The sequence below is a fragment of the Urocampus carinirostris genome, chromosome 9 (genome assembly GCF_059441175.1).
Source record: "Urocampus carinirostris isolate Australia breed hairy pipefish chromosome 9, RoL_Ucar_1.0, whole genome shotgun sequence".
In the NCBI taxonomy this organism is placed as follows: domain Eukaryota; kingdom Metazoa; phylum Chordata; class Actinopteri; order Syngnathiformes; family Syngnathidae; genus Urocampus; species Urocampus carinirostris.
In genome coordinates, this window is record NC_142357.1 from 11,313,539 (window position 1) to 11,339,906 (window position 26,368).

The 26,368-nt window shown below is 39.9% G+C and overlaps 1 protein-coding gene across 1 annotated transcript in view; it reads right to left on the bottom strand.

Annotated features, from left to right (window-relative positions):
- Positions 1 to 5,222: 5,222 nt before the first annotated feature.
- The window catches only part of fat2 (FAT atypical cadherin 2), a 168,419-nt gene continuing 147,273 nt past the window's right edge, over positions 5,223 to 26,368 (bottom strand). The window contains exons 23-28 of the mRNA XM_088344531.1: positions 18,580 to 18,994; positions 15,930 to 16,083; positions 10,289 to 10,388; positions 10,078 to 10,223; positions 8,728 to 8,987; positions 5,223 to 7,613 (exon numbers count right to left, since the gene is read on the bottom strand). Coding sequence (XP_088200657.1) covers positions 7,108 to 7,613; positions 8,728 to 8,987; positions 10,078 to 10,223; positions 10,289 to 10,388; positions 15,930 to 16,083; positions 18,580 to 18,994 — 1,581 coding nt within the window. The 3' untranslated portion in view covers positions 5,223 to 7,107. The remainder of the gene's footprint in view (positions 7,614 to 8,727; positions 8,988 to 10,077; positions 10,224 to 10,288; positions 10,389 to 15,929; positions 16,084 to 18,579; positions 18,995 to 26,368) is intronic.

The window sequence follows — 26,368 nt, forward strand, 5'->3', positions numbered from 1 at the left end:
AGCCTAGCAGACTGAAATACAAGTCTTGAGCCAATATGTATTTTTTTGGTTTAAAAGTGGTAGATTTTTACTTAGAAATGAGTAGAGTTGTATATGGGGAGGAAAGTGGTAGTCTAACGCAATTTTTTTAACTAGTGCCGGAGTGGGCCCCTTTTTCAGCCCGGGAGTTTTCTACCCAAAGCTGGCCCATTTAGCCATAGAGGAGGAATTTGAATGAATGGAACAGTAGTGAGCTCTTTATGTTAGGAAGAAAAAGGTATATGTTGATAAGTTAACACACAACACTGCCATTTTAATTCAAAGGAAATTTATATAAATATTCTGATATAGATAAAGACATATAAACATATGTATGGTATCAGTAATTTGAAATCATAATTGCATTTGCCTTCCCAACAGAATTCTTATCTAACTCTTATAAAGTAGCTTGACAACACGCATTTTAAGTAGGCGACTCAAAACATCAAAATCTTCCTGAGCAAAGCACAGGTCTCTGCAACTTTGATGATGAGAACGTCATTGTTGACCAGGAGAGGGATGGGCGCCAGCAGGCTGTACTTGCTTAAGGCACACCACAGGAAATGGTGCCCCTACGACCCGTGTGGTTAAGGGATCCAATAGACATGAAAATTTCCTTTTCAGTGTACATCACTACTAAGTCCTCCAAAAGTTCCTGACAGTGATTTTCTGGGCCAAGTTTTCACACATTCTAAAGTAGAGAAGCTCAGCTCACATGAAACCAAGTACAGGAAAGGGTCAACAGGAACTTATATGCCAGCCCGATGACATGATAGGAATCTGTGAGGAAGTTATAATGTATATTGTATCTTTATTTCTTGTGTCTTTTCTTTTTTTGCCCAAAGTTTTTTCTTCTTTTTTTCTAAAATTTTCCCGCTTTTCCTATTTTTGTTTCATTATTTTCATTTTACATGTAGTATTTTGATTGTTCTAGACTTTTATTTCCATTACCTTCCTTTAAGAACGTTTCTTTTTTCTTCTGTTGTTATTTTATTATCTTTCTTTCCTTTTTGCTTTTTATTTGTCCCTTAAAAGTAATTGTGTACATTCTGTTACATCATATTTTTAAATATGTGGTTAAAAGATAGAAGAGAAGAGTGGTGGTGGGCCAACCCAACTTAAATTTTGGGAGGAGAGAATTGTAAAACTCACCTGATCTATTACGGTGTTGCGTTGCGCTGAATGTGACCATATAGCTGACGAGAGAAAAAACGCATGAGTAAGGTTGGATGATGCAAGTGACAGATACATGTTTGAATTATTTTTCTCATCCAGCTAGCCCAAACTCGTTCGACGTTGTCATGAGAAGATTAGTCCCTCTGGCTGTGGATGGGACCAAAATTGGGTCGCAGACCCATTATAAATGGGTCCCAGACCTTCTCTACAAAACATTGCTAAGAAGAAGAAAAAACAGTTACAGAGCAGATGGCGATACTGCACTGCTCAATCTCTTCTTCCTTTTTCAGTCAATCTGCGCTGTTCCAATCGTGTCAGAGAAGGACCACATCTCATTTCATTGTGATTTTGTTTCTTTCATTTCCCTTTTTCTTTCCACAGTAATGGGTCCGAAGAAAGTTAGTGGAAAACAGTGACAAGGATCCAGTCGAAAAAAGGAAATACGAAAATATTATTCAAGTACTGCTTGAGGGAACAGTAAAGGGTTTAAAAAGCATATAAGTCTAGCTTTTTTACCAAAGCATCTCTGCACGATTAAGTAATTAAAGTTGTTAAGGTACACAATTTTTATTAAGATTTTGGGTACAAACCTTTTTTTAGTATGTGCCTATTAAGCAGATTTAGGGGGTCTCTTTTATGCGATGTAGGCTGTATATGCAAGTATATGAAGTACTTAAGGTCGTTTTGGTTTTGCTGGTCCATTTATTTATGAAGAAACAGGCGATTATATTCTACTGTCTTTGCTTTAACCCCTGAAAACCTCTTGTAAAATTCGCCCAAAATCCTAATTCAAAGTAAATCGAATGCTGTTCTTGAACCAAAGAATATGGACGGCTTTTGTCCCTTTTGAAAGGTATCCATCCATCCATCCATCCATTGTCTTGACTTCCACTTACCTGGGGTCGGGTAACTGGGGCAGCAGCCTTAAAAGGGAAGCCCAGACGTCCCTATCCCCAGCCACCTCCTCCAGCTTATCCGACGGGATCCCGAGGCGTTCCCAGGCCAGCCTAGAGACATAGTCTCTCCAGTGTGCCCTGGGTCGCCCCCGGGGCCTCCTGCCGGTGGGACATGCCCGGAACACCTCCCAAGGGAGGCGTCCAGGAAGCACCCTCATCAGATGCCCGAGCCACCTCAACCGGCTCCTCTCAATGCGGAGGAGGAGTGGCTCTACACAGAGTCCCTCCCGGATGACTGAGCTTCTCACCTTATCTCTAAGGGAGAACCCGGACACCCTGCGGAGGAAACTCATTTCGATCTCTTTTTAAAAATAATATTGTGATATTTTGTCTCGACCTGAAATAATCACTGCAAATGCTACGTAAATCAAGTAATCTGAATTAAAACACACTAAATAGAAAGGTTTTATTCTCGCCTGAATTCCTTTTTGCAATGAAATGCCTGCAGGTGAGTGTAGCGTGGGCATCTTAGCTGGAAAACAGGTGAGACAATAGTTTAAAGCCCTACCTGGTACCTTGACCTTACAATCTGAAAACTAAACATTGTATTTTTTTTAACAGTAGGTTTCGGCATTTCAGATAGTGGCCATTTGGAGATAACCGGTTTACGACACAAAAACCTTGGCAAATGTGTATTTTACTTTGGCCAATTTTTAGATTTTGTAAAAGAATTGTAAAGTTTTGAATTCTTTTTCCGCGTCTCTATCACTTTTGAGCACACATGCATGTGAAATTGGTGCATGAAATTGAATCACTACGGGTGTTACTGTTACTATTAATATTATTACAACTCTTGTTATATTTTTTTCATAGGGAAAATGACGGGGTAGGGAATATAAGCATTTGCTTCTTACTCCCCCTTTTCGAACATATTATGTCACATTATTTTGTTGTTGAGTTCTTGTTTTTGCTCTGTTTCTATTATCACTTATTTCAGGGCCAAATTTGAATACAATAGGGACATCTTCATGTGAATGTATCCCGAATTTCATTGGCTAACCAATGTGAATCGGTCAGTGTTTTATAAATTTTTGGACCTTTAAGTATATTGAAAACGTACGTTTATATGATGGGTAATGCATTTTGCGTATTATTTAATCCTAAATGTATAAGCTTTCTTTACCACTAGGAGATACCAAATAAGTCAAGTCATGTTTATTTGTATACTCTCAAAGGGCTGCACAGACCACAGATTATTGCAAACCACAGACTATGATGATACCATCCCCTGATCTAAAACCTACATGAGGGCAAGGAAAAACTAAAAAGACCTCAACATGAGGAAAATGAAGAAATCTTGAAAAGGGACCGCACATGAAATATTCTTATTATGCAGCCTGTTTTCCCCTATTTTAACGCTGGAATACGTAGCAGTATTTTTGTCATGTTTGGATTTTGAATGTCATTAGATTTTTAACATTGTAGTGAACTCCTTTTACCATTTTAATTACAGTATAATATCATCATATTTTTAACATTTCCATTTGGAGGGCTGTCGTTTGACACATATGACCTAGATTATTCACAACAAAATCTTGTCCCCATCCGCAGAAAAAAATATTCGGATTTGACTATTTACTCCCAAAATGAATTCTGACATACTTCACAAATACTTATACACGTATGCACGCGCATGCACTGCTGACGCACACGCACCTTCCTCTAAAAACGTATACTGATGACGGCACCGGAGTTGCAGAAAGAATGGACGTTTTTTGATGTCTCATCAAGCGCTGCTCACACAAAAGCGCTCACCTTCTTTTGACGCACATGCGCTCTCTTCATCGGTGTTGAAATACCAAATCCAAAGAAAATAGACACCTGCAATCAAGGGGAATTCCATGTGTATTTAACAACGGCCTCCCACCCCCAGTAATGTACAGTCCTTACACGTTCTTTTAAAAATATTTCATTTTAAGGGAGAATGCAAATTTTTTAGCGCCACCGAGAAGTAAAAAACTTTATTTATAATGAAATAAACCCTATTGATTTGAAAATAATAATATCTGTCTGTCCGTCCGTCCGTCTGTCTCTCTCCCTCTCTATCTATCCATATCTCTATCCTACCTACCTACCTACCTACCTACCTACCTACCCTTCTCTCTCTGTCTCTCTGTCTCTCTCTCTCTCTCTCTCTCTTTCCCTCTCTCTCTCTCTCTCTCTCTCTTTCTACTTTTCTTGCTCTGCCACTGAAATCCAAACAACTTTACACACTTTGATTTGTGTATGTGTGTGTTTGTTTGTACGTGACTAATAGGGTCCGAAACGGCTCAACCAAGTTCCGTGAAAATTGACAGTTTTTAATTAGGCCTCTGTGAGTGTCTTTTGCTGTTTCCCGTCAAGATACCTCCAATAAACACTAACAAAATCGCTAGACATCAGATTTCGGTGGTCTGCTTTTGTGGAGTCTCTAACGCCCTCTGGCACCTAAACTGGGTGGTATAGCTCCCGACCACAGACCACTCACAGCAGCCAAATCCAATATTCTATCAGCCCAGGAACGGTGGCCCATTTTGCTCATTTTACATAGCAGAACTCTAACTTAGAGAGGGCTGACATATTTGTTCGCCATTTGTTTCTACAGGGAAAAGTCTTGCGAAAGGCTGGGAATTTTTTTGGGAAGAAAAATTGTGCAGTTTAATAACTTTTGTTTCAATAGATTATATTCTTCATTGTGCTTTTTAGCACTCATTTCGCTTGCAGCAACATGTAGTGGTAAAAAAAACACACTTTCCCTTACACCTGGTACAATTCCATCGGATGAAAAAAATCATTTTTAGCTGCAAAAATCTTTAAACAAAATAGTACCCAATAGAGTTGTTTAAAGGAAAATCATATAAAAGCCCTTCCTTTTTTCCCGAGAAGTCTTTCTGTGAAAAAAAGAACCCTTTAGATTTTCCATAATGATTTTTTTTCCAACTACAGTATTAAGCAGCATTGAGCTTATCAATTCTTTAGAAAATGTTATTTTAAAAAAATATATACATATTCCATGAAAATCTGTAACAATATTTTTGTTAATTTCATATCCTCCAGGTTTACGAAAAGATAGGGATTGGGTAGAAATTGTCTGATGTAGTACAGTGATGTCTTTATTTCAATATTCAGATTTCATGTAAATGCCAAATACAACAATGTACCATAATACAAATATGAGACAGCAAAGTAACATTAAAAAAATAAAATCTGACATTTAATACACAAAACAAAACATTCAACCCATATGCAAAACATTACACTTTTACATCACATACACAATATTTCACATTATCACAAATCATACAATTCCAGCCTCAAAAGTGCTTTAAAAATGTTCATGTCATGGAAGTAAGTTGCTATTATTTTGAAATGCTGTTAATGGCATTGACATTTATTTTATACTGTAATCCCTCATTCAGAACCCTCCCGCGATCTGCAAACATTCGCAAAGTTGCCTCCCTCCATTTTTAACCAGCGCTTTGCCGGCCCCCGCTTGCAGTACTAATCAACCAGGGATAATGGATATCGGCTGGACGGGTGAATTTCATTTTAGACAGAAAGAAAAGGAAAATAACAGTCACTCATGACACAAATTTGCTCTCTTGGCCCCCGCTCTCAACAATAGTCGACCAGGCCACCACCACATTTCATTTTAGGTGGGCCAGAAATTTAGACCTCGTGACAAAATGGCCATCTGATGGTCACCATTCATAGAAATATGGGATTGGGGATAATTTATTTCAGTCGCATGAGAGCACTTCATTTTAGCATGGGAATAATGTCAAAAAGAGCCACAAATCTAATGCCTTTTCATATGTTGTATAGATCTGTTAGATTATTAAAATAGGTCACTGAATATGTTGTCACCATAACATGAATTTTCCAGCTATGGTAAGTTTATTACTTCATCATCAAAGCATTACTTTAATCATAACATTACTCATTTAGTTGTTATAAATGCACTTATGTTCACTCACATATTTGAATGAAGTATTTACTTGCTGTATCCTTTCGTACCAGTAATTTCCAAGCAATGGTCTTCCGCCCTTATCTTATCATACAACCTTCAAAATACAGTTTCCAACCAGTTTTAACAAAGGGCTCTTGAATAAGATGTGAGTTCCTTTCTTTGTCTGTTGAAGTTTCATGTTCCATTTTGCAAATCCACATCCCTTTTCCTTTCCCCCCAAAAAACCGTGGTTAACAATTTCTGATGCCCTTTTTACCTCAAGAACTGTCTCCTGACCATCCTAGAGTACTCTGTTTTATCTTTATTTTGAAACTTTGTAATAAATGTCCTCAACTGCAATGCTTCTCTCCAGCTTTATTTTTCCTAAGTGCGAATACTCTGTCTGGTCCCGGAAAAGAACACGCGGCGAGACATCGGAATGTCCTTTCGCCTTCAATCCTTAGATTAGTAATTACAGAGTGGCTTTATCCTAATTATTATTTTTGTTGTTGTTATTCTTAATAATGTCAGAGATTTAACTGGTCAGTACAAACAAGGATGCGGACCACTGGTTTAGAGGATCAACCTCTTACTTTAAAATGTTGATGACCTATTTTGTGAATATTGCATATTGATCAGAAGGTCTTTTTTGTTTAAGCCTCTTGTCACTTCCTGTCAGTGACTGCATGAACTTTCAGTTTTTATTGCTTGAGTTTTCAGTTCGTCTCACTTTTTCAGTTTCCAGCAACTTCCGTGGATTACGTGTCAGTTTCGACGTTGTTGGCATTCAGCTCCCGTTCGATTCCACGTCAAGCAGGACTTTTGTATTACATTGAAACTCCGAAGGTTCCACTTCCTGTCCTTATGGTCAATTCTTCCTGTCAGTTCCAATGTTTTTTCATCGAACAAGAAACAGAATGACGTGTGTGTGAGATCACATTTTCTGCTTGGAAAAGTCAACAAATCAGTAGATGTTTCAAAATTGGGGTTTTCCTGTCAAGCTGCCAGGATTTCGTGTCAGTCTGCATCTTAAAAAAGGACTTCTTCACAGCTTCCGAAGTCGCTCTCTAGCATGCTGGTGCCGTCGCAGCTTTGCGGGTCGGCCTCCCTGGGGATTGTTTGCGGTTCCGCGACGTTTGCTGACACCGCCGGTGCCTGTTCGGTGTAGGACGACCTGGTCTCGCTGAGCCGTACGCTTAACCGCTTATAGCCCGCCACCAATTGGCCGTCCGGGTCGCCGGCGTGCTTGGCTGGGTAGTAGCTGGTTGAGGTAAAGGCATTGGGGCAACGCGATCGGGGAAGCGGGACACCGTTGGGGTCCAGGAAGTGTTCCAGGTTCTGGTTGCTGTAGCAGGGTGGCAGCGGTGCACGCCGATCCGAGCGCTCAAGCGGGAAGGGGAAGCCACCGAAGCGTGAGTTTCGCCGTGAGTCGGATGCGGCGGACGAAGAGTAGACGTCTTCTACGATGTCGAACTGGGGGAACTCCTGGGCTGCGGCCAAGGGACGACCAAAGTAGTCAGGGTCGGCGGGATAAACTAGAGACAAAGCACACATGCAGATCAAACAACTTGAAGTGTTACTTAGTGTTACCTCTGACAAGCATATTAACTCGATATTGCATGTCCATTGGACCCTTTCACTAATGCACATTATTTGCTTTTGGGTGGCTTTAAAGGGACAGTATGTATTATTTAGCACATGGGTGGGAAAACTTTTTAAGTGGCGGGATGGGCCAGGAAAAAATTATTGATTGCTTTGATCGTCTAGATCAGGGGTGTCTCAGGTGATCCGCAGGCCGGATCAGACCGGATCAATTCAGGTTAGGATCATCCCTCTTGTTTCAGTCATTCTCTTCTATCTATTATTCATTTCCTTTGCAAAAAGCTAATTTCTTCATATGAATAGTTGGTCTGATATGGAATTGTCATAGAATGCTTTTATATGAGGTTCAATTAGTAAAATTAGATAAGATTTTGGTATTTTTTCCCCCTGATAACTCTTCGGTATCAGTGTTGGATCAGGACATCCCTAATTAATACTGCATAACATTGTCAGGCGTTAATTATTAACGGAATAACTTTTGGGAAACTTTCTAAATACTTTTTATATAACTATGGCCAAAAAATTCACAGTTCAGCAGAATATTAAAACATGAAAAAAAGCCTTTTCTGAGTGTCTTTAGAAAAGTGCTTGTTTGTATGTTGTGGAACTCATCCAAAGTAAAGAGAATCTTCTAAAGTATCTGAAGGCCTCATAAAAAGTGCATAAAGTTGCATATCATGCAAATGAGGTAATGGCATTTGTATTTCTTGGGGGTGATGAGAATGCACGGTGGCAGTTGCTGACCTTGCCTGAAATTCGGCTTTCAAATTTTGTGTAGTAGTAGCCGAATATAAATCCTAATTAGCGTTACCCTGCCATTGATAAAATATGACATCATCACGCTCGGTTGTCAGTGTGTTCAAGGATTCTTGCGCTTCTCTTTTTTATGAGGTTACTCTTTCAAAATGAAATATTCTTAATATGCGGCCTGTTTTCCCCTATTTTGACGCTGGAAAAGGTAGCAGTATTTTTGTCATATTTGGATTTTGAATCATGTTCATAACATGCCAAACTGGAGGTGAAGCACTCACACACATACACACGAACCTTCGTAGTCGAGGTCCCAGTGGGTCCTCTTGACCGAGTCGTTGTCAGAGCTGGATGGGGGTCTCACGGGGAAGTTGGGGGCCACGCTGCAGACCACCGGCCCGTGCGATTTATCGGGGGGAGCTAAGCTCCGGGGACGAAGTGAGCGGAAGGGCGTGTGGTCAAGGTCGTTCGAGGGCGACGTCATGTAGCTGAGCTCCATGGGGCCACTGTCTTGGATGTCGCCTTTTGGATTCTTGGACAACGTGGATGACGTGCAACTGAAAAACATGTTTACGTGTCATGTTTTTCGCATAATCTTGATGAGAACCAACATGTTTGTGTATTTGCATAACTCTAATTTTTAAAATAAAAATCTGTTTTCATATGATAGATCAAATAAATTACCTCCTAATGAGATCCCCAACTGAATGAGTGAAAAATTATACCCTTTTGTTTTTGATTTACCAACCAACCAACCAACTGACCAACTGACCAACCGACCAACCAACCGACCGACCGATGGATCAACCAACCAACCAACCAACCAACACAATAACTAGCCAACCAACTAACTGACTGACTGTACACCTTGCTAGCTAACCAAACAGCTAACCACTGCATCAAACTTTTTTTCTACCAAAATATAATCGTCTGAATCAATAACGAACAGGTTAACGGTCTGCCTGATTGGCCCAATAACTAACAACTGCAAGGCATAAGACCGACTCACCAACAAACCAATTAATAAGTAGGATTGTCTGTAACTTGCGATTATGCAAATTATTTGAACAAATAAAAACATAACAAAAAAATAACCAACAAAAAAATTTTAAACCAAAAGGCAATCAAGTAGCTAACTGATTGGCTGGTTACTGGATACCCCCAAAAAGTGTATATATATATATATATATATATATATATATATATATATATATATATATATATATATATATATATATATATATATTAAAAGTGACCTAAAAACAGGTTAATAAATTACCGTACAATCAACGAGCACATGAAACATTTTTACTTGACTAAAAAAAGGACAAATCTAACTTGGCTGAAGAATTAACAAAACTACAAAACTAACTTTCTAAACTAACTAACTAAAGTTCTGAATAACCACTGACTGATTTGCTGACAGCTACGAACTTAAAACTAGTTTTTATTAACTAATCAATGAATAATGAACAAAACCAACAACCCAAAACACCAGATAATAATTAGCTGACTGACTAACTGACTATCAAACTAACTAACTGAATTGTGTCTCCAACAGAGAGGCCAAGCCCTAAATGTGAAACTGTTATAATGGCAATCAGAAGATTAAGAAAAGATATACATAAATGAATCTGTCTGCTTTACCCTTTGGCGTCGTTTATCATCTTCTTGTCCTTCTTCTGCTGGATGTAGCGCTTGCGTGCACAAACAAAGATGGCCACAAGAAGCAGGAGCCCCAAAACGCTTGCACCGATCTCCATCATCTCCACGTAGCCCAGCTCCTGAGACACCTGCGAGGGACCACCCAACACTCTCAAACTCATGCATTTAGAAGAGGACCTCATTGAGAACTGACCTGTGGAAGGGGGTCGCAATGGAAGGAGCCAGAGGCCACCTGGCACATGAAACCGGTGGGACATGGATTGGGGGAGCACACGTCCACACCGCTGTGACACCTGTGGCGCAAAGGACAAAATTTCCACCACTCAGTCCATCACATTCAGTACAGACGTTTTTTGGACGTTGGATATCAGGCTAAATTTAACACTAACCCTTACCCTAACCCAAACGCTGGTCAGTTTCAGTCCAAATATAGTCCTCTAAAATTTCGATGAGTAAATAATTTAAAGCTTTAATTCTGTTTGCTTACTGATAAGTTATTCTGCTTTTAACATTGGACACCTGGAAACGAGATAGCATAGGTTGCATTTTTATTTAATTTGTTATGCACTGTTTTATTCATTGTCACTATTGGCCAATCATGTTCATGTTTTTTTATAACAACACCCTTTAGGGCTGATCTGCTATTGTAATATATGTTATTTAACAAAAAGAAAGGGCTCTGGGGAGGGCTTATAGAATAGGTTGGAATTTGGTTTAAAAATATTTTGATGTCTTCTCTCCTTTTTTTGAATGTCTAGTAAACTATAACCTTAACATTAACAATGAAGATTGGCTTTGTTTTACTATTGGACACATGCAGTGTAGAATTTTTGGGATGTCAGGGTTGTTTAATATTTTGGTTATTATTGAGCACCGGTGTTTTTTATTTTGATAATGCCCTATTTCTATTATTTTTGGCCAATCATGCAGCAATTTTTTGATGTCCAAACTCTTGAGGGATCTGTTTTTTGTAATCCAGGAGACTTAACAAAACTAAAAAAACAAAAAACGCTTGTGGAAGGACCTTTTAGAACAGGGTGGAATTTTTGTACATTGATGTCACCAGAACGGAATCAGGATCCAATTGCGTAACGTTTACCATAAGTTTTATTGAAAGAAAGAGGAAGGGCTACGCCCACGATCCAGTGTTCGCTGCACACGTGAAGCAAGTCGCTCTTGCACTCGGATTGTGATCCGAATACGGTAGTGGATCTTCCGTAGTGAGCGATGGCCGTGTCAGGGACGGAATAACAGGTCGGTACTCAGGACAGGGAGAGCAACACGTGGTCGGGGTTGGAAACGAGTCGTAAGCCAGGACGGGAGAGTAAACGTAGTCGGGATCAAAAATAGGTCATAAGCCAGGACGGGGGAGCAGACGTAGTCGGGATCAAAACAGGACGTAGCCGGAGACAAACGGTAGTAAAAACAGGACAGGCGGGAGTCAGGGTCAAAAAGGCTTGCCTTGTCTCAACAGAGGTTCGCAGACGGACTAACAACAGGAGAGTGACAAGGCAGGGTTTAAATAGGGAAAGGGAGCCAATCAGATAGCCCGCAGTGGTTGGCGCGAAATGAGCGGGCACAGGTGATACACATCGGTAATCATGACAATTGAGGATTTTTTTTGTACATCTCCTGTTCTCCTTGCATGCTCAAAATTAATCGGTCTTTTCTGCTTATTTTGGATGTCTACGACTTTATCCATAAGTCATGGAACAAATCTTTTACAAAAATAGTTGTTGTGTCTCTCTCGTGCTATAGGGTCCAAATTATTTTTTTCTTTTCAACCAAATGATGACAGATATTGGACGGAAGCCAAGCGTTCATTTTAACATCTTTTCAACCATTTTTTAATTTAAAACCTCAAGGTGGGATACAAAGATTTCAATTTTAATGACTGATTTCAAACAATTGTTGTGGTTTCAAGGTGACTTTCAAGCCTGAGAGACACTTTTAAGCTGAGCATAGAGTTTTAATTATGGTTTCAAGCCATGATTAGACTTTCAAAGGGGATTTCTTAGCCAGCCAGTGTTTGTGATTTCTCACAGGGCTGCAAGCAAACATTTATATTCCAAAGTAAGGTTTCAAGTTTGAATGGGTGAGGTCTGTTTCGCAATTGTTGTAAAAGTCAACACGTTAGTCATCGTTATTGAAAAACAACAGTTGATTTAGCAAAAGCCTGCGTGTTATGCCACCATCACAAAGAGGCCCATTAAACCTTGTTTGGTGAGAATCATCTGATCTATTATAATGCTGCGAGAAACTACTCATCCCGACACTAAATGGCAAACGCTGATAACAATAAAAATGTTAGTAACCATAAGTCTTTCGTGTTTGTGTGTGTGTTTCCCCATTTACACTAGGCCTCCCACTGAAGCTTCATATATGCTAACGCATTATTACACTGAAGGAAATACGGACTATGCAAATGCTTTCCCCACGTGTTTGCATCGCTCTCTTGGCCGTCGGCACGAGCGTGCCAATTGGATGCATGCACTGTGGCATACAGGCGTGTGACTGTGCATGGTAATGAAGGCCCTGACTCTTTGAGCCGCGGTGGGATTCCGCCGAAACACATCCGACGCTTTGCATGTTGACAACATCAAACGCTTTCGCTGAAGTCTACATGGTAGAATGTCTTTGGCCAAGCCTATTCTCGTGTGCTTTGTAAACACTTTAAACTAAATTAGTAACTAACAGTGACCTGCAGTCAGGGGAGGCAGGTGGAGCTGTGCTACGCCTGTCATAATGGAAAGATAAGATGTAAAATGTATTAAATGGATATATATTTTTTATCAGTTTTTCCTCATTGATTTTCACAATTCCTGGATTTTCTTTTTAAAATCTTCACAGTATAAGCGTCAGAGTGAGGAGCGTACTTCTCCTGCCTTATGGTAGAGGGCAACACTAAGACCAATGAGTCTGATTTAGAAAAAGAATTATGGATACTATTAGCAAGATAACAGTAAGTGAAGCTATTCTTTATTTTTTTTTCTTGTTGCATTGACTTTTTTCATAATGACGGAATAAAATATTCTTTTTTTCATCTTAAGGGGGTTTTGGTTGTATTAGAAACAGTCCTTTTCTTACTTTCACCATTTTGATTTTAGAAAACCCTGAGCACGCAAGTGAAATCACCCCTCTCCTCAACCTCCTGCTTCCTTTCCTTCAGCCTAATGCGGACGGTGCCTGGAACACCAATGGAAAAAGTTAGATAGAAGCAGTTAGGTGCTGTGAAAAAATGTACAAAAGCTCTTTGAACTTAGTTGGGCATTGTCAAAAAATACCTAAATATTGAATTTTAAATCTTAAAGGACACCTCAAACTATGCACCCAAACTTTGAGTTAAAACCCCTCCCTAAAATCATTTTTATATACTAGTTTACAGGGATTTCTTGCTCAGCCAATCAAATGATGGATACAATGTTGGTTCATTTATCTGTGAATCTGATTGTGAATCAACAAAAACAAACCTCCCTCAACATCACTGGTAATTACCGAACTAGTTAACCCACTAATTAACCCGTGTGTTACAACAGTTATCTATTTTGACCTAACGAAAATTTTATTTGCATATTAAATGGTGTTTTGTACCGACAACTTACACAAAAATCAAAAAGTGATCCAAACCATAACAAAGACATACAGTATCTATGAATACATTTTAATTGTATTTTTGTTCTTTTCACTAAAACTAGGCACGAAATGGGGGAAAAATGTAAAATAAAATAGTGATACCAAGTTTAAGATTTTCAGCCTTTGCTTTTTCTCTTGAGTTAAAGCTATAAATCTACTTTGCGACAGTAGCTCAGAAGGTAGAGCAGTCGTCTTGGGACTAATATAGGTTGCAGGTTCAATTCCTCTGAGTTAAATGAACTGACCCTTTATGCCTCCGATATGCAGCCTTGAATGGCTGGCCATGCTATGAGTGCGTGAGAATAGGTGAAGTGTATTGTAAAGTGCTTTGTGAGTCCTCAGTGACTGGGAAAGTGTTTTATAAATGCAGTCTATTTACCATTTACTCTGCTTAGAAGCCAAAGGCAAAGCAGGTTCAAAGCTTTACCTGGATCTAATACTTTATGCCTTAACTCCTGAAGCAGGGAGATGAAACTCATGAGTTTTAAACCTGCATTAACTCTGCTTAGACTACAATTGCAAAGCAGGTTTAAACATTTTAGTCTGAGTTCTGTAAATGATTTTATAATTAACTAACGGCGAACCATCTTAATCAAGCTAATTTAACAATGTGTCAATCCATCAACTGATGAGCTAGCAAGCGAACAAGCAAGCAACCAAACGAATGAGTTGAATTAATTGTCAACCAACTATGTGAACTGCTGGGTTATTACAATAACGGACTGACTTTACAAACCTAAGCTTTTACTGCCCTAATGTTTGAGTTCAATGTAGTTTAGGAATAAGAATTAGTGCCTAAATAGTGCTAAAAAAACTTTAAAAAAAACTCTGCTTGGACTCCAAAGTTAAAACAGTTTTCGAGCTTTAACTTGATTTCCAATTTTTTCAATCTCTTATCACACCTGATTTAAAGCTGGCAGCTGAAACTCGTGAGTTAAGGTAGAGCAACAACAGCAGTCCTGTAGCTTTAAAAGTTTAACATTTTGAACCTTTTAATTTGACTGCACTAAAACAATCCACAACCAAAAACAAAACATGATCAATACTGGTAATAGTTTTATGTCTTTAAATAAATAAAACACATTCCACTTCTGTTTGGTTTTGTGGGTGTGGCATAGTGATGTATTGTACTTTTACTGACCTATGAACAGACAGGAGGCTGGCCGAATGTTAAAAGTTTTTTTACGGTTAAAAAGAAGAGGAACTTTCATGCACTGCATGATCTTCTCAAATGTAAACTACTGCATCTGCTCCTGGTCACAGGCCACAGTCACTACAGTAAAGCCACTACAAATGATTTACAATAGAGCGGTTAGAATTCTAGTTAAGAAGTCCATTAGGTCACATCATTGTCTTAGTTTGGAGAACTTAGAAATGTTATCTTTTGAGAACTTCATTAAATGTGCACGTTGAAGCTTATTTATAAATGCTTGCATCAACAGGCCCCACAGGTTCTTAGTGAAAGCATGATCCCCTCAGGGCTGTGGGCTCCAGAACCAGCGGAGCTCAGAGCGGAAAACCACTTATGGACAATGGGCTTTTTACCCACTTGGACTGTTTACCCACTGAACTAAAGGAAGAGTCAAACTGGGTCCTTTTTAAACACAAACCTAAAGACATTTTATTCAGGGGTCAGACATGTGACCACCTGTAGCCTCTGCAATTGTGCTGTTTTATAATGTTGTGTAATTTATGTTTTTTTTTTTCTGTAAAAGCCCTTCTGGGGACGGACATTGAGAATTACCTTTGGCTAAAATGTTATAGTATGTGTTCATAGAGCATACTTGTCTCTTTTCAAATAAACAAAACATCTACTACCTACCTACCCTAATCATATCCCTCGAGAGGGGTGATCGACAGCAAGACAAACACATACAAAAACAAAGAAAATAAAAATGGGGAAAAAATTGCAAAAAAAAACACAAACAATTTTTTTTCGACCATGGCCAACCCAAATGCCCAAACACCCAAACAAGTTAAGCACCTCGGCACCCAAGTTGGTCATGCTTTCGTCCCTCCGGATGAAATGGGACACAAGAAAGCGGCCATGTCACTCAAGTCAGGGTGACACGACACACTCTTTTGTTCAACAGCAGGGCCCAACAGCTTTCACTGGTTTACCCCTGCCGCATCATACGTGTCCCATGCCCATCCCTTAGAACACGTCAAACAAAACAAAACATGAAACTTGATAAACTCACAGTGCATTGGTATCTTCTAGTGAGCAGTTGCAAATGTATCCTTGCTCTTTGGGCACGCACACGCGTCCGTTTGTGCACGGTTGGGAGGTGCAAGGATTATATTTTCTCTCGCAGCGTGCACCGTGGAACAGGCCCGTGCATCTGCAGTGGAACTCTGTATAATAAACACACACGAAGAACCCACACATACATTAAAAAAATGGTAAAAATGAAAAGACTGTGGCAATCCTGCAAGTGCAGAGGTTCATTGACGGACTGACAAGGGAGCACTGAGTTTAAATAGGAGGGGAGCCAATCAGGCAACGAGCAGCAGTTTGGCACCAGGCCAAACGAGTGGGGCCAGGTGAGGGCAATCGGCAAGCGTGACACTGATGTAATTTAGAAATATAACTCAAATAAATTGGGATGTAAAATAAATGGAACTATTCTTTCGTGTAAATAAAATCTAAATTTATGTATTATTTAAGTCACAAACAAGACAGTTGCATTGAAAAAACCTCACCAAACATAAATTCTAAACATAAAATACATGTGCATGTGACTTCTTAGCAGATTTACCGGGTGGAGAGGTCTAGTTTTGTTGGCGATTGAAAGCATCTTAGTCTGTTTAGCCCATCAGAACACAATGCACAATAAAAATCTGCAAAGAAATGGACCAGTGATAACTGAAGCGCGGAGTGGCGAGGTGTCTCACTAATGGAATAAAGCGGCACTGAGCCGTGACTTAGCAGTAATCGTAGACATTAGGCATTGTAGGAAATGTAGTTTTTGGTCAAAGCAGTCTTTTGAATTGTTTAGTTTTAGATGCATAGACATTTTAAGCTCTCAAAGGCCACATCAAATGATGTGGCGGGCCACATTTGGTAAAAAACCTTGACTTTTACTCGTCCTGGACACAACTGTTAAACTTTCTGGGCAGGTTTTTGCACGGATATTATTAACGCAATATCATTTGCGATCAGGACATTAAGGCGGAGCCAACTGTGAGTACAAATGAAGTGCAATGAAAGTGCTATCACACACACAGACACACACGTGCAGCTGCAGTCTCTCAGTGTCAGAGTGAAGCATTTCAGGTGCGATTTTAATCGACTGCTCTGAATTGCAAAGCGAGCAGAGCTGCTATCTCTGCAAGGAGGAGCCACACACTCGCCAATTAGCGATAAGCCAAAATGCTAATGAGGGTCAGCGTGGGACCCCGGCCTGGAGTCTATTTCTTCTGGTCCTTTTTCTTCTTTTTGTGTGGCGTATTGAATATTTTCCTTTGCTGCAGCGTAATGAGACGAAGGATCGCAGAATCACAATTAAAAAGTGTGTTTTGGTAATGCACCCTTTCTCACATTTAAAACAGGGGTGTTAAATTAGTTTGAGCTCGGGGCCGCACAGTAGAAAAAACATTCTCACAGTGGCCAGCCTAGTAAATGATTGGCATAAAATGGGATCCTTAGCTAGAGTGCCGGGGGTCTTTTTTGGGGTCTCACAATTGTATTATAATTCTGAGATTTAAAATGTGGTTATAAATTGATTATTGAGGGTTTTTATTTCGTTTTGGAACCATCACAGGGTGTTCAAAAAAAGGATGACATTCAATAACTAACACAGGAACCAGGAAACAAATAGTCAAAATACAAAAAAACTGTCTGAGCTAGATACAAAAAACAAACTTAACAAAGATGGAATTGGAAAACAGGTAGTTAGGGCTAATGTCCTTATAAAGCAGGGGTCCCCAAACTTTGTCCTTTGAGGGCCACATAACTTTTCTCTTCTGTGATGAGTGGCCGGGTTCAGCTTGTAACAGAGAAGGTGTGACGATTGCTTGAGGGCCTAAATGTAAAAATGTATTGTTTTCCAGAAAACCACAATGAAATGACCCTTCTGCGTTCTTCACAGAACAAAAGTCAGGAAATAAATAGTAACACTTATTTTTGAAATAAATTATAACAAAATAATCTTCTCTGGATTTTTTTTTTTTAGATCAAAAGTTAGAAAGTAGAAAACAACTGTATTTATGAAATAAATAATTACTTAATAACACTCTGTGGGTTCTTCAAAAAAGTCCATGGAACATAAAATTTCTGCTGTGCAGTGAACAATGTTGATAGGTACAAGTTCATCTTTGTTGTCAGAGCACTGAACCACCAGTGGTATAGATGACTTGCGAAAAGGCAATAGATTTTATCCATCACACTATTTTGAGTCACGGTACTAGAGACTAAATTGTGTTGTGCGTTTTGCATGTTCCAATGACAATAGATTAAAAGAATGGAATATAATCTAATGTCATTGTAACGTGTGAAATTCCCAATGAATTTATCCTTCATCGCTGGTACTGTGACTAAAAATAGTGTGATAATGAGTTTAATCCCAATACCTTCTCATATGTAATCTATCTCTCTGGTGGTCCAGTGGAAAAGTTCTGCGGCAACAAGCGTTCTAATCCTTTTACAACCAAAAATGTTCTTCTGGACTTAAGGTTCTTATTGAGGTGAAAAAAGAAAGAAAAGATCATCAAACTGTTCTGGTATTGCTCAGGGGGCTGTACCAAATGGGGAAGCTGTAGTTTTGGGACCACTGCTGTACACTCTTTTAACATTTAAACCACAGAAAAAGTAAGGATCTTTTTTTATCGCATCAGAGAAAACACTTTCACCTTCTGTGGTGTCCTGGTGGCAGACTCCTCCATTGTGGCACGGGTTGCGGTCGCAGAGTCCTGTGCTACCGCAGCATTCGTAGACTCCAAAGACCCGCCTCCTGCCGGGTCCCCTCCAATCCGACGTGTCGCCCGCTTTGACGGGCTTTCTGTTGACCTGGAGGCGCTCCAGGCAACCGCGGAATCGGCGGCCGGCGAAGAGCAAGGCCCCACCAGAGCGCAACAGCCGGCACGGGGAGGCCAAGCTTGCCGAGGCTTGCGGATAGCCGTCCAAGGTCAGCCTCAAGGACGAGGCACTCACCTCCAGCAAGACGCGGTGCCAGAAACCGTCTGACACGGCAGGGAAGGCGGAGGCCAAGTGGGAGGGACCTAGGACGTCACAGCTGCAGGAAAATCGGAGATGGCCGTCGCTCACCTGAGGATGGACAGTAAAATTTAACCAGTGTGATTGAGTCTTTGATGTAGACCAGTAGTCGGAAAGCATGCCTCACAGCACTTTTCATGTGTACATCTGCCTCACAGATATAGTACAGGTCATTTAGATCTTCTGTGAATCGTTCCAATATCACTAAAGTAATCTCCCGCTGTATCGCAGTTTACTTTTCACAGTACTGAAGCGCTGTGTGTGTGTGTGTGTGTGTGTGTGTTGGGTGGGTGTGACTGTGATAGGCTGGTGTATGCTGTCAGTCAAACAGCTAGGGTGGCGCACAAGTTAATGTGTCCACAAACTGTTAAGCACAGTGATGGATAGTATTTTAGCAGCTCGTTACATTGAAAGTAAATTCATGAATTAAATCAAACTCTGAGGAAAGTAAAAAGAGCGCAAAAAAAATGTTGATCACCACTGGGTGCTCTGTGGATTGTTATTCGGTCCAGGAAGAGCCGGAGGCAGCATTAGTAGAGGAAGCAAAAGCGGGGGCGCAGGTACGACCTACTTCTACAGCCACATTAGAACCCACACAAGCCAACCCTGCCAAAACTTTATCTCACCAACGGCAGATCCATTGCCCATAAAATGGATGAACTGGAGCTACAACTCTGATAGACTGCTAAATTTGTGACAGTTTTTCTTTGATCACCTGGCTGAACCAAGTATAACTGATGCTAGTGTGCAGATAGCTTTCCTCCATACATCGCTTTCTTACACTAACAGGAGAATCCCTCCAATTTTGTTGTATGACAATACAGATCACTGGTTGTAATGCAAATCAATGTTCCGTTTTTTTATTTGTAGATCAATAGTCGCTATTCTTCTACAGTCGAATATATTATATGTAACTGATATCTGATAAATGAATACATTTTTGTACTATGGGGGTTTGACTATCGCAAAAAGCGAAGGACTAGTGTGTATGTAAAACCGAAGCAATAATGTCGAGAAAAGTTTCGGTCCCGAATATATAGTGCAAAGTCCTCACTACAGTTTACACTCACGGTGTTATACCAACAGACGCCGGTTTGGCTGTATGTCCCTATGGAATCCTGTTTATGGAAGCACATCAAATGATGTAAGCAAATACTGTACCTGAAAACGCCAACAAAGAGCCCAGAGCAATGTGATTGGGTGAGCGGTATGGGGTGAGCGGATCTTTGCACCCATCGCGCACTCCACTATCTCCATCTCACCCAGCGCCCCCTGCGCCAAGTACATCTGGCTAGGGAATGAAGTTCACTATTGTAATACATTTAAGCCGGGAGTGTTTCTACCACTAGCAGCAAGGGGTGACATTTCAGGTGGTATATTTGGTTGCCCGCGGGCACCATATTGGAGATCCCTCAAGTAGAACGCAAATGGTTAGACCTCAATTAACTTTCTTTTAAAGTTTTCTGGCTCTTGCCTGGTTAATTGACCTTCAGTTATGTCACACAAATTAAATTATCTATATATAGTACTGGGAATGGGAGATATGGCCAAAGTTTTGATAACGATTTTATCAGTCAGTCTGGATGATGACGATTTTAATCAATTTTTGTAAAACCCGAGCCAACTTCACACAAACAAAAATCATCAGACAAGAATAAGTCATTTTAACTCAGTTCACATTAAACACTGTAACTCATTCAAACAAATAACGACTCATAAATAGCAATTAACAATCTATATTAAAAAATTGACTAGATAGTAACAATTTGACCAGCAACACGTAGTTTAAATTTCACTTCTAAATTCATACCTTTGATATAATGATTCAGGCATTTTTTTGGAATGTCAAACTAATCAAATACATTTGATTTATTTTTCTACAAAAAAATGCAAAAATTTTTTGGAAGAAGAAATACCTACACTTGTGTTGTTTTCATTTTTTTGTTTTAATTCGAGACAATCCAATTGTGGAGATATTTAAAAGAATGACTCCATTTTATAACCACAATACAATGTTTTTTCTTCAACATCAACTTTCGGAAATTATTTAGAACAAAATAACTTCAACTGTCAGAACCCAAACAGACGGAGGACACAGACGCTTAACGTTTTCACACAAGCTTTATTTTATGGGAATGGGGCAGTCATGCGCGTGAACACAAACACCAGTGATGCAGCAATCGCTGGGCGGAAGAAGTGAGACAGAGAAGTCAGTGGCAGACGAGATCGAAACGGGACAGGAGAGATGGGATGGATACAGGACACACGAGTAGATACCGGACAGGACGGAACAGACAGGATCGATACATGAGCAAGATACCGGACAGGACGGGACAGACAGGACCGATACCGGATACTGGAGCAAGATACTGCACGGGACAGACGGGATCGATACTGGATACTGGAGCAAGATACCGGACAGGACGAGACAAACGGGATCGATACCGGGGACTGGACCAAGATACCAAAAAGGACGAGACAAACGGGATCGATGCCGGATACTGGAGACTGGAGCACGATATACCGGACAAGACGAGACAGGCGAGATCGATACGGAACACTGGATACACAAGCAGGATACCGCCTTGCAAGTGCGGAGTTTAAAAAGGAGGGAAGCCAATCAGGCAACGAGCCGCAGCTGGCGCCAAACGGGTGGGCCCAAGTAAGGGCAATAGGCAACCGTGACATAAACTGGGTAAAAAATGTTGGTTGCTTTTGTTTTAGTACAGAACTGCCAAACAACCCCATTTTTCACAACCTGTCTTTTAAGGCTGTTTATGCAGGAAAAATGGCAAGTTTCCTCAAACTGACCAAGGCAAAACATTCAATCTTATTATTGACCCAACTGTTTTTCAATGACGTGCAGTGAGGTTAGTGTCTGTTGAGGCACAGCCAGATTTACAAACAAATGAACCCACATCTTGTTCGTAATTCATCATTTGTATTTTGATTGACAGAGCAAGGAAGTTATATATAAAAAGTCGCAAAAATAACTTTTATTGTTTTATTAAAAGTCTATGCGCTGCCCTTTTGAATAAAAGCATCAGCAAGTAATCCTTTATGATGAAAAAAGTCCATCCAACAAGAAAAAGTGTAACTGGTTGGCTTGACCTGCTCTTAGCTTGCTAATACTATCATTAATTCTATTGTTTGGGGCTGAGTTGTGCACCAAATCAGAATTCTTGGTCTCATTATCGTCATCTGCTATGAGGCAAGAGAATTGCGTGCCTCATTCTCCATCATCAGAGGCTCAGCACAGTAATACGTTACATGCTAATCATATGAATCATATTCAAGATATCATGTAAACACTCAGCGATTTTTAAAAGAATATCATAAAAATGTGAAGTCAAATGAGAAAAAACTCTAAAGGTGGAGTGTGTCATTTGAGGTGTCCTTCAAAAGTTACAAGTTAAATATTTTCCCTATTAAGTGTGCGTCAACAATGCCCAACTGAGTCTAAAGAGTCCTTATGCTTTATTCCTTACCACGCCAATCTGCTTCTATAGGAGTTTTAGCAAAGCTGTTCAGGGCAAAACACATCAAGCAGGCGGAATGGGGCTCGGTGCTGTAGCGTGACATCATGTTCGTTCCCGCTGGGTTCTTAGGTTTCTTTTTGTTTGTGTAGCATGAAAATGGAGAAAGTAAGAGGAGGCTTTTTTCAAGTAAAGTTCAAATGTCAACCTAAACCCTAAAATATGATCAAAGAAGAACTAATTCGAATGCGTCTAAGAAATTCACATACCAGTACATGCATTATGAATGAACTGACAGAGGGTGCTATAATGACATACGAATACTCCCACGTTTTGTCCCAGCTTTTTACTTCAACACTCTGTTTCCCAAGTCTGATTCCTTTTGAAAGCGTATCGATTTTAAACTTAATTATTGACTTAATTGTTGCCAGATCGATTGTTATGCCTAGAAATGAATGTAATCCTCTAGTGCTCAAGACAATTACACTGAAGTAGATAAACCCAAAGCATTTTGCGGTTGCAACTCGGATGATAATCGATGCTGACCGAACCTCACCAGTTGACATGTTAATGTGTCGCGCCGCTCACATTTTGACGAGATTCCGAATGTTTGCGCCAGTGTTCTATTGATTTTATTGCTCAATTACAGCAATTCAAGCGCCACTGTTACAGTTGCCTGCCTGCTATTGATTGGCTAACGAAAGCCTCGCCGGACAATCCGCCAAGTCCACATAAAGCACTACACCAAGCGTTACAGTAAACAAACATTACTTTCACCATCAAGTCAGTCAATGTTCATGTTTGCACTCTGTTATTTGTTCTGTTGGTACATAAGAAAAACCTTTCAAGGGAAGACATAATTGACACAAGCATTTTTCCAAATGCAATTTTTCGAAAAGCTTTATAAATAAAAAGTGAATTCTATGTGTGCTATTTCTCGCCCAAAATGCATCTACTTGTTGATTTACTAACAATATAAGTAATAGTTTGTTGAAATGGGATTCATAAATCATGAATCTAGCAAAGCTCACTTGAACTAATCAACTAATACAACATATAAGACTATATTGAATAATATTAAAATATTGGCAAAAGAAAAAAGGCAAAATACATTACTCTTGAAAATCAATGAAAAAATAAAAACTCATGAAATCAAAAAACAAAAAAATTGTCACAATGACTGATTTGGATCACCTGAACCCACTCATTTGGCGCCAGCCGCTGCGGGCTATCTGATTGGTTCCCTGTTTCTTAAGCCGATTCCTTTTACTCTACGGTTGTCAGTCCGTCAGCGGACCTCTGTTCCTACGATGCAATTATTTGACTCTGACTCCCGTTGGGCCCGCTTTTTGCACCCGTCCGTTCCTGATCTCCCTGTTTGTCTCCGGCTTCGACCCGTTTTTGACTCCGACCACGTTTGCTCTCACGTCCTGGCTTACGACCCCCGTTTTTGATCCCGACCACATTTTTTGCTCTCCTGTCCCAGCTATCGACCTGTTTTTCCGTCCTTGACACCGCCATCTCCCGCTCTGTAAGATCCACTTCCGTATTCGGATCACGATCCGATCGTGTGAGCGGCTTGCTTCCCGTGCCCAGCGAGCACCGGATTGCACGTGCTGCCCTTCCTCTTGCTATCAATAGACTTGTGGTTAATGCTACGCATTTGAATCCTGATTCTGTTCTGGTCGTGACAAAAATATGTGGAAGTTACTATTAACAATCTCATATGCAATTCGAAAATCTAAAAATTCAAAACTATTTTAAAGTGAAATTCCTGCAAAAATCCCTTGAAAATGTATAGGAAAAAACGTAAATAATCGATGATTTTCTGAACAAATAATGGACTAAGCAAAACAAAATTGACATGATTAATCACTTTTGGAAAACCTGGTCTAATTGTTCCTGAAAATCTTTGGGGAAACCTTATCACCAATTCATAGTCTGCACAAACCTAACTATTGTGACAGAAATAAAGTACCGTAGTTTTATTTATGGAGCCTCCGCTCTAAAATGCTGGTCTGCTAGCGATCCCAAGAACCAAAAAGAGAAACCCAGGTTCGAGAGCATTCTCATTTCGGGCCTCAATGTTGTTGAATGCTCTGCCTACTGAGATTCGTTTTTCAACCTCAGTGGAACTGTTGAAATATAGGCTTAAAACACACTTCTATTCTATAGCTTATGAATGACCTATATTTAATGTTGAGATTATCTGTGAGATATTAGCTATTGCAACATCTGTTGCAGCCTGGTCATCCAGGAAGAGGGATTACCTCATGTCCCTTCTCAAGGTTTCTTCATTTTCCTCATGTTGAGGTTTTGAGTTTTTCCTTGCCCTCATGTAGGTTTTAGATCAGGGGATGGTGTAAAAATAGTGAGTAGTTGGAATAATCTGTAGTCTTTGCAGCCCTTTGATACTCCTTGAGATTAAGGGGTATACAGATAAACATGACTTGACTTGTCTTGACTTTAATTGTTGGGGTGTCAAAACATTTTTCTCTGAGAGCTATGCATAGAAAAATTAGATGTGAACACATGCTGTTATTATTATTATTATTATTATTGTTTTCATAGTTATTTTTAATTTACATAGGACAGCAACATGCATTATAGTTAATTGTTTTTTTTCAAACAAAAACACCAGCAGTTAAAAATATAAGTTAATCATTTTACAATAATTTGGGGGTGGAAAAAAGATCTGTAACATCCTAAAAAATCCAGCCATGTACTAAACAACACCAACCTCTAATTCCGTCTTTCAAAACAATAACTGTTATATTATCTTCTTCTTTTTATTATCCTCCTACTAACCGTCACTGTGAGTTTTTGGGTAAATGTCATTGTCTCGTCAACTGGTCTTGTGTCCACAATTGATTCAATAAGCTTAGGAGTTATAAATTATATATATATATTGGATCCACATCCTCCTAGTGGGAGGTGGCTAGAGTCAAGAACACATTCCTGACTCCCTTTCTGGGAGATTGATACAGAGGAGGGGATTCCCAGCCCCCTTGCTCAACCCTCGCTCATTAGGTGACCAAACCCCCCAATTCTAACCCCTAATGCCGAGCGCCAAGCAGGGAGGCAATGATACCAATGTTGTAAGTCTTAGGTATGACTCCGCCGAGGCTTGAACCAGCAACCTCCCAGTCTCGGAGCGGGCGCCCTACCCCCAAGGCCACCGAGCTGGAGTTCTAAATGATTGAAATAATAAAAATGATATGAATGAAGAAATCATATATTCAAAAAGTGACAAATTTCAACACAGGCAACAGGGACCACCCTGGACACGCTGGGGGGGACAACATCTTCTAATTGGCACTAAAATGCCTCAGGATCCCTAGCTGGCTGGTGACAGAGAAGTCTAAGCTTCTCTGAAGTCTTTCATCTCTCACATATGAAAAGTGATGGATGGAAATGCATACTATAACTTGCCAAAGTAACTATAGTAGCCCCGCTTCATCAATGTCTTTAATTTTGCATTGACAGACAATAATATATTTTTTTAGTAACGAGTTATTGAATTTAGTAACTTTACTGTTGTTACTCCATGGGTCGTTGGAGCATTTTATTTGCTACCTTTTTCATGCAGATCGTAAATGGAAGTGTCCTCTGCCGCCTGAATACTCTTGCATCACTCAGGTTGTCATATACAACCTCTGGACCACAAGCCACGCCCTACGTGGGGTGTGTTTATGTTTACCAACTGAAACAGTTATGGCGGCGTACAGAATATGAGCACCAATTTCTCCTCATGAAGATATTCTCACTAATGTAAATACTTGCATATAAGCTGAATTTAGGACTCTAAGATAAAATCCTCAAATCATGGGGATAGCTTATATGGACATACCGTAAATTCCGGACTATAAGCCGCTACTTTTTACCCAAACTTTCAACCCTGCGGCTTATTCAGTGATGCGGCCAATTTATGTAATTTTTATAACAGCCG